Source organism: Tupaia chinensis, unplaced genomic scaffold (assembly GCF_000334495.1).
Source record: "Tupaia chinensis unplaced genomic scaffold, TupChi_1.0 Scaffold144260_1, whole genome shotgun sequence".
In the NCBI taxonomy this organism is placed as follows: Eukaryota; Metazoa; Chordata; class Mammalia; order Scandentia; family Tupaiidae; genus Tupaia; species Tupaia belangeri.
In genome coordinates this window covers 123,475-133,913 of record NW_006204118.1, presented here as the reverse complement: position 1 = coordinate 133,913, position 10,439 = coordinate 123,475, and the positions used below count along the sequence as shown (strand labels likewise).

Below are 10,439 nucleotides of genomic sequence, written 5' to 3'. Positions count from 1 at the left end.
TATATATACATTTTCTTATACTCATATATTTTTTTTTGAGAGGTTTTCGCTATAGGGCATGTGCGCTCGCCAGACAGACAGAGAGAGACAAAGAAACAGAAAGCGAGAAATCACCCCCCCAGGGTGGATGGTCACGCCGCAATCCCTTCTCCTCCACTCTCTGCTTGGGATCCTGGGCATGCACACATACGTGCCTGGCGTGAGTTTTAAGCCACTGGATCCGGGACGCGAACCGCAGTCGACTACGTGGGAGTCCAGTGACATAGCCATTACGCTAACTGCTGGTTCCCTTTATACTTATATTTTTAATCAGCTTTTTTTGTGTGTGTCTATAAAGAATGCTTTATTTGAACATAGCTACCATATTTTGCCAATAGTAGTCTTCTACATCACTCTTTTTTTTAATTATCATCATAATCTTGTTTATATTACAGTGGATTACATATAACTTTATAGTGTATTACATTGCCTAAAATATATTTTTAACCTAAGATTAATACTAGTGGTAATTTCAGTCATTTGCAGACATTGCAAGAACTTGAAAATTTTTTGATAGGCATGTTCTCAGCTGAGGTTAGACAAGGTAAGGTTCTGACATGTGGGTTCATTTCTCATAATATAGAGTCCTTTTGGGAGTCTGTTTAATGTCACACTTTTCTCATTTTTGTTGATGATATTGCTGTTTAAAATAGCACCCAACATAGTCCTGAAGTGCCCTCAAGTGTCCAATTGTAAGAAGGATGTCAGGTGCTTTGTGGAGAAATTAGCTTTGTAGATAGCCTTTGTCCAGAAATGAGAAATGGTGTTGTTGGTTGTAAATTCAAAGTCAATGAATCAACAAATATATCCTCTAGAAGAAAAGAAGAGTGAGTTTGCCTATCTATAGGTGAGGCCACTCTGAGAACTAATGTGACATCTATACCATATAATAAAGGTATGGGAAATACATCTTAGGTAAAATTTATGGGAGGCTGTTGTTCTGAACTGAGCTCCCACAGACCAAACCAAATGGAGTAATTTGTGCTATGTGCTACATAATCAAACTAAAACTCTGAGGAAACAGGAAAATCCCTAACCAGAACATTTTTTGCTCTAAGTAGGAGACTCTTAGCAGCCAATCAGACTCCTGTCCAATCTACCTGAGCCTGAATGATAAGATTTCTTTGTTGTAATCTTTACAAGACCTGTAACCTGAAGTTACCTGATATTAAGAATCTACGTTTTTCTGTTGTATTTTGTATTATTCTGTTTTCTTTTCAATCTACTTTACAAGACCCATTGTTCTGCCTGCCCAATGAATGTCTGTTTTGATAAGATACTGGCACATTCATGAATCACTACTAATAACCACTTAGATCTTCAAACTAACTTTGTTGAAATTTTGCTTTTTAGACAGATGAAAAAGAGAGCAAATTTATAGCTTCATGAGATATCAACTAGTAAAAAGAAGTCTAGTGGACAACATTTCTGTGAAGGCGAAAACCAGAAAAATTGACATTTAAATTAACCATGGTGAGAATGTCACATTTTTCTTACTAGTGCTAGTTGGGTTGAACATTACAAGTAGCAGTAATACTGTTAATAATGTTAAACTTGCAACTGAAGCAGGTTCTATTATCAAAATGCTGTAGAAGAATTTTTAGAAAGCCTGCTAAGTGTTTTATAGGAAGAAAATTATGTGGAAAAGCAGGTTTTTAATGCTAATTCCATTGGTTACTTATACTAAGATTTTGGTAAAGGAATATATATAATGCAAATGGCTCTCAAAGCCTCCGGTTTTAAGTCATTTAAAGACTGTGCAATTAATTCTTTCTGAGAACTACTTACTTTTAATAAATAAGATGTCTTTAAACAGAAACACTAGCAAACGAAAATGATGTGACTGGAGGTTGTTAGGAACTTAACTCCTTATTTCCTCTATCAGTAATGAGGTTTCCCACTGGTAAATCAGTGTTTACAGCAACATTATAGAGTATAAATAACTACTGAGAATAATAAATATTGATAGTTTGTGTATATGTGTATGTCTTTGGGCAGGCTCACTCATTCTTATTTAATTATTTTTGAATTGACAAGTAAAAAATTATATGTAGTTATAATAATGTATAGCTGAAGTATTGTGTCCTTACCTGTATGTCCCTAACCCCTATACCTCGAACCTCTTGTAACTACCATTTTGCTCTCTGTTTCTGTAAGTTCAATTTTTTTAGATTCCATATACAAGTGAATTCATGTGCTATTTGTCTTTCTGTGCCTGGATCATTGCCCTTAACATGATACATGATATCTTTCATGTTCATCCATGTTTTCACAAATGACAGTTTCTTTAACATTTTTAAGTCTTTTTTTTTTGGAGAGGTTTTTGGTATAGGGTATGTGTGCTTACCAGAAAGACAGGGAGACAGAAAGCGATAAATCACCCCCCCAGGGAGGATGGCCACACCACAATCCTTTTGCCTCCATTCTCCTTTTGGGGTTGGGTGCGCATGCCCAGAGTGAGTGGAACTCAAACTGCATCTACTACATGGTAGTACAACGACGTAGCCGTTACGCCATCTGCTGGTCCCTCATTTTAAAGTCTTAATAGGTTTCTGTTGCATATCTATATCTGTCTCTATGTATCTGTATCTATATCTATTGATATTGCTGTCTAGATAATCTAACCATATTTTCTTTGCTCCGTATTTCCCGCAGGAAAAGAGTCTGGACAATGCGTTGTGCTATGTTTGCAGGAAAGTCCTGTCAGGTAAGTGAAACTCTACATTTTACCCCTTCTGTGTCTTTTCTCATGCCATGCTCCACCAAGTGTTGTAATCTCTCACTTATACCCTAGAGCTCTCATAAAGGTATTTTTGCCCACAGAAGACTATTAAATCAGTGTTTAAGTGGGAGGAGGAAGGATAGAACTTCTATTATATCATTTTGCAGACCTAGACCTCATTTTTTTTTGCCTTTGTTTCCTTAAAATCCTATAATCTCCAATGGCTCTCATTTGATCAGACAGGGTCAGATTAGAAAGCAGGATCCTCAGAGATGTTGGGTCCTCTCTGGCACTTGCTCTGGTTGGAAAGCTCCTCCCAGGAGTGAGTAATGCCTTTAAAGAGAAGGAGAGCTGAGAAGAAACAGAGACAGGACTCATCCTGGGTTCAGCATGGTGAGTCTCCCATCTCCCAGTTGCACCCTTAGAGTTCAATGATGCACAAAGGAAAAGGAGAGATTAGAAAAGGAAGACAGAAGATAAGGCCCATATTTTGAGAAAACAAGGACTAAGTGTGAATGTTGGGGAAAAATAGGATTCTGGTTAATAGAGGACATTCATTACTAATAAAAGCATTTGGATTTTAGATTGAATCTCTCTGGTGTGTCTTTTAGAAAAATTAGTCTACTTGTTATCTAAAGAATGATGAATAACATATCTTTGGAGCATGATTTGATGTGTTTCAAAAGTATTATCTGTTCTAAAACTAATAACGTATTTAAGAGATATTTGCCTGTAGCATATCTATTTATAAATCAATAAAATGAGTTATAGATATGTTTAAGTGTGTGTGTGAAAAGTCACACAGTAAGTAATATTTATTTACTTCTGACTATAGAGTGAATGAACCATGAAGCTGGATTTCAATACAATTAGTCTGAGTGCAGAATTCATGCTTTTCAATACTGTAAAATACCATGCAGGAATCAAATGACATGATAATGATTTAAACTTATCCTATAAGGATGAAGACAAATGTACTGATTTTCAAGATACAGAAAAGTGAAGTCAATAGGGTTTTTTGCTGTTGTTCTTTCTTTTTTGTATTATAGTGTTTGGAGCAAAGAGAATACTATTCAGATTCCTAATCTAGTCACTTAATTCACTGAGTGAGTGATAATGATAGACAACTATACAATATTATTATTCTGAATATGTCTTCAAATTATTGGGTTGTTGGAAAAGTCCCTACACATTTTTGCATCAAAAAAATGTCATGAGTTTTATGATAACTTAATATTTCTACTTAGTAGTTATATCACTGTCTCTGCTTAACTAACTACTCAGACACTACTGTACTGCAGGTATAATTATATGAGTTGAGAGATAATTTCCTCATTATTTTATTTGTAACTACAGAATATAATGCCATTTCTCCCTCTTTCAAATACAGATATTGCTTAATGATTTTTCTTTTAGTGACCATCTCTTCAAGTAATAGCTAAAAGATTTTCTTAATTACTCAGATTCTATTGCATATAGTTTGGTTGATAAAGTAAAAATATGGTTTTTATAATTTTCCTTTTTTATTTCATTTTCTCTTTTGCATTCAATCACAAGAGATGGCCGCACCGCAATCCCTTCTCCTCCATTCTCCTTTCAGGATCTTGGGCACGCACACACACACACCCAGTGTGAGTTTAAGCTACCAGGTCCGGGACTCAAACTGTGGTCAACTAGATAGGAGTCCATAGCCATTACACCAACTGCTGGTCCCCACTGTTCTATTATAAGGTCAGCACATTACAGAGGAAAACTGTTCTTATAGACACTTCTTGGCATCTGCCCTGCAACTATCTCCTTTGCTTACCTTTGCTTTCTTTCAAATATTTACCATTCCTCCTTTTTCCCTACCTGTATTGTACTGCTCCTACCATTACTCATTTATTATTACCCTCTTCTTGGCTTTGTTTTCCTCATATCAATACTTAGATTATTATATTTATTATACTTATATTATTATATTATATTTATGTTATTATAGTTATCTTCCTGAAACTGTGTCCATAATTAGTATTTCTACTCTGGAATCCTCTAGGGAAATAAAATAATCAAAAGAAACATTGGTATAAAACATTTACATATAATGACTGATCGAATGCTTTGAAATATCCTAACAAATTTCATAAGTAAGGCACTTGAAAATACATGACAACAGTTAGTTAACTTTGAAAATAATAGATTTTATTGACTCCTAATAATTTATGCTCAGAGTATTTCCTTCTATTGAGTCTTTTATTTGATATGTTTGCCAAGCATCTTTTTTTTTTTTAGAAGTTTTTGCCTTAGGGCATGTGTATTCCCTGGAGAGAGAAAGATAGAGACAGTGAGAGGGAAAGTGAAAAATCACCACCACCACCACCACCCCGCTCCCCGGTATTTAAATGTCACAATCCCTCCTCCTAAGATTTCAGGCATACACATACATGCACCAGGCTTGATTTTCAAGCTGCTGGAAATGGGAATTGAATCACCATGGCTCATGTGTGAGTCCAGCAATGCTAGACCATCATCTGCTCCATCATCTGCTGACCCTTTGCCATGCATCTTTTCTTTGGGAGAGGTTTCTGCTATAGGGCGTGTGCACTCGCCAGACAGACAGAGAGATAGAAAGCAAGAAATCATCCCCCCCCCCAGGGAGGATGGCCATGCCGCAATCCCTTCTCTTCCATTCTCCTCTTGAGATCTTGGGCATGCACACACACGCGCCTGGCATAGTTTAAGCCACCGGGTCCGGGACGCGAACCACAGTCGACTACGTGGGAGTCCAGAGACATAGCCATTACCCTAACTGCTGGTCCCTGCCATGCATCTTAAATACATGCTTTAGATATGAAAAGTGAGGATATGTGCTGCTCAAAACATACAAAATTTCACTTAGTAGAAGGAATAACTGCAAAAATCAATGGTACATCATGGTGACAATGGTTAGTAAACATGTATTCTTGAAGACACAAAGAAAATAAAGATTAAGTGTTCTTACCACAAAACTATAACCATATAAAGTAATATACACACGAATAAGGTAAGATAAAAGTTCATGGAAAAATGAAATTAAAGTATGAGTTTATTTTGATGCAAAAATTCTGAAATCCTTGTACATTTTGTCTAACATATACACTTTTCATGAACTTTTTGAAGATTATATTTATTAATTTGCTATTTAGCCATTCCAAAATGTATATATATATATATGCAAAATATTATTAGTACATGATAAATACATACAATTTTACCTGTAAGTTAGTTTTATTTTGAAAAAGATGATGATATCTCTCATTTAGATAGGTATGAGAGGAAAGGAGATTCGTTGGTGTTTTGGTTTGTTTGTTTTCTTTTTGGAGAGGTTTTTGCTAAAGGGCACATGTGCTCACCAGAAAGACAGAGAGAGACAGAGAGACAGAATGGGAAAAATCACCGCCCAGGGTGGATGGCCATGCCACAATCCCTTCTCCTCCATTCTCCTCTCCTTGGGATCTTGGACATACACGACATGCGCCTGCCATGAGTTTAAGCCGCTGGGTTCAGGACTCAAACCGCGGTCAGCTACATGGGAGTTCAGCATCATAGCCATTACACTAACTGCTGGTCCCAGGAGATTAGTTTTGTGAAATGTTGGAGATGGATAAAGGGAGCTTTGTAAATATGACACAGTTTTGTATACAAAGGATATATATAAAAATATTTTTCTTATTTCCATTACATTAGAAGAAAAATCTAATTTACTACTTTCCTCTGAACTTTCTTTTCAGTTTTTTATAACATTTCAAGCATTTGATGAGTTTTTTAAACTATTCGAAAACATTTTTGTTTTTTGGGTTTTTTTTGAAATAAATATTTTTGTAAAATCAGGTCAAATGTATTCTCTTATGTGTTTCTTTTTCTTTTCTTTTAAGGAGTTTTTTTTTCTTTTTCTCACCAGAAAGAGAGAGAAACAGAGAGACAGAAAGTGAGAAATCACTTCCCAGGGGTGGCCACAACACAATCCATTTTCCTCTCAGGGTTTTGGGTACATATACACACATGCCTTGCATAAGTTTCAAGTTTCTGGGTACAGGACTTGAATTGTGGTCAACTACATGATAGACCAACAATATAATTATTACTCCTTCTGCTGGACCTTCTTATATATGTTTATAAAGATTGCATATGGTATTTGTGCAGGTTTCAAAAGAACATTGCAAGTAGTAGGCAGTACTTCAAAGGTTGTTGATGGTGTTTTTTGACTATTACTTCCTAGTACTAAAGATAAATATTTTAAAAATCAGCCAACTTTAACCATTTGAAATTACTTTTAATCTTTTAGATAACATTTCAATTAAGCTGTATGTTCACTGACTACTTTTCGCCCATTTTGTGTATTCACATTTGTGCATTATCATCTAGCCAAATGGAACCAATATAAATCACTATTTATGGGGCCTGGCAGAGCACTGCATATGTCAAAATCAAAAGTAAATTATGTTGATGGAGATTTGAGCAGGTAAATACTGAAGTGGGTATCAAGATAAAATCTTAGAAAGATTTTCTGAAAGAGACCACTGTAAATTAATAGGAAAAAAGGCATCAACACCTATTAACATAAAGACTAGTTTTGTTACAATACATAGCATAACTTCTTCAAGAGCCTTCTTACTGAGAATCCACTTCATAATGCTTTTGATGTAGTATGAATCTTTCTTTCAAGGTTATTTATTTCTACTTATGAGGGAGAGGAAGAGTGAAACAGCAACCCCAACAGGGTCCTACTGCAATCGTTTCCCAGCCTTCAACTAGCCCCCATCATGGGCCAATATGCACCTGGAATACTCGGAGGGGGTTTCTGGACTTGAACCAGATGAAGAACGCCCTCATGTGGCATTGCCTCAAAGAGCATCAGATTTTACCCCAATATCACCATTTGACCTCCAAAGTATTTTTCTAGTTGTGTAAATTAACTGAAAATGTAATGTATACAATTGTGTGATGTTCCTATTTTTCTTTAGGTTTCTAACTGAGAGTTTTACCTGGTGTCCTGTAAATTGGATATTTGTAAGTACCATGGACTTCTGCATGCCCATGCACGATGTTCCTTTCTAATGAAACCCAGGTTCACCCCTCTTCCTTCTTACTGTTGGGGATCCCAGGACTAGAAACACTTCACATCTGGATTGGCTTCCCCTTCTGTGCTGTATACTTGATTGCACTCACAGGGAACCTCACCATTCTGTTTGTGATAAAGACTGAGAGCAGCCTACACCAGCCCATGTTCTACTTCCTGGCCATGTTGGCCACCATTGACTTGGGCCTCTCAACAGCTACCATCCCTAAGATGCTCGGGATCTTCTGGATCAATCTCAAAGAGATCATCTTTGAAGCCTGCCTCACACAGATGTTTTTCATCCACAATTTCACTGGCATGGAGTCAGCAGTCCTCTTGGCAATGGCTTATGACCGCTACGTGGCCATCTGCAACCCACTCCGGTATAGCACTATCCTCACAAACAAGGCTGTTTTTGTGATTGGTCTTGGTGTGTTAATGAGGTCATTTATTTCTGTTATTCCATTTGTCTTTCTCATTTTGCGATTGCCCTTCTGTGGGAATCATGTCATTCCTCACACCTATTGTGAACACATGGGTCTTGCTCGTCTATCCTGTGCCAGTATCAAGGTCAATATTATTTATGGACTATGTGCTATTTCAATCTTAGTGTTTGACATCATAGCCATTGCCCTTTCTTATGTTCAGATCCTCTGTGCTGTTTTCCGTCTTCCTTCCCGTGAAGCCCGACTTAAGTCCCTCAGCACCTGCGGTTCCCATGTTTTTGTAATCCTTGCTTTCTACACACCAGCTCTGTTTTCCTTTATGACACATCGGTTTGGCCGAAATGTTCCCCGCTATATCCACATACTGCTGGCCAATCTTTATGTTGTAGTGCCACCAATGCTCAATCCTGTCATATATGGAGTCAGAACCAAACAGATCTATGACCGTGTGAAGAAAATACTATTGCAAAAATAAGAACTTGAATGAGAATAGCATCTAATACATATGAGATGGCCTTTTAAGTAGAGAAACGTCATGTCATATTGAATAAATTTAAATACATTTAAAATAAAAGCTTATTTATTTTTGCTAGTTCCTGTCAACATGTTGTTTAATTCAGAAAATAAACATCTAAGCTTTCATATCCAATCAATACATTTAATAAATGATAGCCTATCAGAGTTCTTAGGTCTGATTTCTGATTACTGATGTCAGTTAGTAGATTTTAAGTAGGATCTTAGAGAGTCTGCCATATTTTTTGTGCTCTATCCACTCTATATCATTTATGAGGGTGTTTTCAGTTACATTCTCCATATTTACCCCTAAAACTCCTGTGTCTTCTTACTCTGTGTCCCTTGCCTGTGTTTCCTTCCTTGTTTTTTAACTCTGTTATTTGGATTTTTTTCTGATAAAGAAAATTATTTGTTCAGATGTATGTATTTCTAAATGTATTTCTTTTCCATCTTTAAGAATTATTTTATTTATTTATTTATTTATTTATTTATTTATTTATTTATTTATTTAAATTTGACCAGGGGACAGGGAGAAAGTGAGAAAGAAATCTGCCTGGTCTGGGATTCAAACCATGCTTGGCCATGTGAGAGTCCAATGCCCTTAACCACCAACCCACCTGCTTGCCCCAGTATTTCCATATGTATTTCCTCACACCCCTGAAATCAGAATTATACTTACTTTTCTTTGTTTATTATACACTTATCCTTACTTCTCTTACTTGCAGTTGGTATAATATTACAACAACTTGAAATAACCCCCAACAGTTTCTTAATGTTTTGGTACACCACAGCTTTAGCCAGCCTCTATGGTTATAGGCACATGCTGCCCAGCATACCTGGGAAGTCTCTGAACACAAACACAGAATTTTTCATGGGGTTCAGCCTTGAAGAATGTTGTGTTTTTCTGTTACACCTCCATCCTGCCCTGTTTATTATTTACTCAGAAATACTTCTGTTAGATTGAGCCATTTAGTGTGTAATGACAGTTTAATTGTGTTTGCTTATTCACTCTATTAACAAAAACTTTGGTAAGCAATATTCTTGTAGTCATTTAAGTACAAATTATCAATGTGATCATTTTTTCATTATTGTTTTATAACCAGTGAAAGTATTTACTTATTCAAAAGCCAGCGGGTGGCATAGTGGTTAAGGCACTGGACTTCCATATGGTCGACCACGTTTCGAGTCCTGGACCTAGCAGCTTGAATCTTACACCAAGCATGTGTACATGCATGCCCAAAATCCTAAGAGGAGAATGGAAGAGAAGGGATTTTGGCATGGCCATCCCCCTTGAAGGTGGTGGTGGGTTTCTTTCTTTTTCTGTCTCTCTGTGTCTCCAGTGAAGACATAAGCCCTATAACAATTATCTCTCTTTAAAGAATTATTTTTGCTAACTTGCATATTAAAAGATCACTTACTAGTAATTAAAGGGTATTCTATACATGTTTTACATTTTTTCATTAATCCTTTTTTAAAGTACATGTGCTTGCCAGAGAGAAGGATTATGGATCTATCTCATCTCTAAATCCACATCTGATTTCTCAGAGCATATCATTGGGATAAGTAAAGTTTATAAAGGTGTACAGTATATTTCATTTTACAACCTTTTTTATATTGTTCATAAAAATCAGTAAGCGCCATA

The 10,439-nt window shown here is 36.3% G+C and overlaps 2 protein-coding genes across 2 annotated transcripts in view; one reads left to right on the top strand and one right to left on the bottom strand.

The window, feature by feature from the left end:
• The first annotated feature begins 2,516 nt into the window (after positions 1-2,516).
• LOC102470841 (olfactory receptor 52E2) lies at positions 2,517-8,772 on the top strand. Its single transcript, XM_014583365.1, has 3 exons — positions 2,517-2,587; positions 2,695-2,746; positions 7,744-8,772. The coding sequence occupies exon 3, from the start codon at positions 7,824-7,826 to the stop codon at positions 8,757-8,759; it is 936 nt and encodes a 311-aa protein (XP_014438851.1). The 5' UTR covers positions 2,517-2,587; positions 2,695-2,746; positions 7,744-7,823; the 3' UTR covers positions 8,760-8,772.
• A 1,622-nt stretch (positions 8,773-10,394) lies between these two features.
• LOC106733626 (olfactory receptor 52A5) overlaps positions 10,395-10,439 on the bottom strand; it is a 7,690-nt gene continuing 7,645 nt past the window's right edge. Inside the window, exon 2 of the mRNA XM_014583362.1 lies at positions 10,395-10,401. Within this exon, the coding sequence (XP_014438848.1) occupies positions 10,395-10,401 (7 nt within the window). The remainder of the gene's footprint in view (positions 10,402-10,439) is intronic.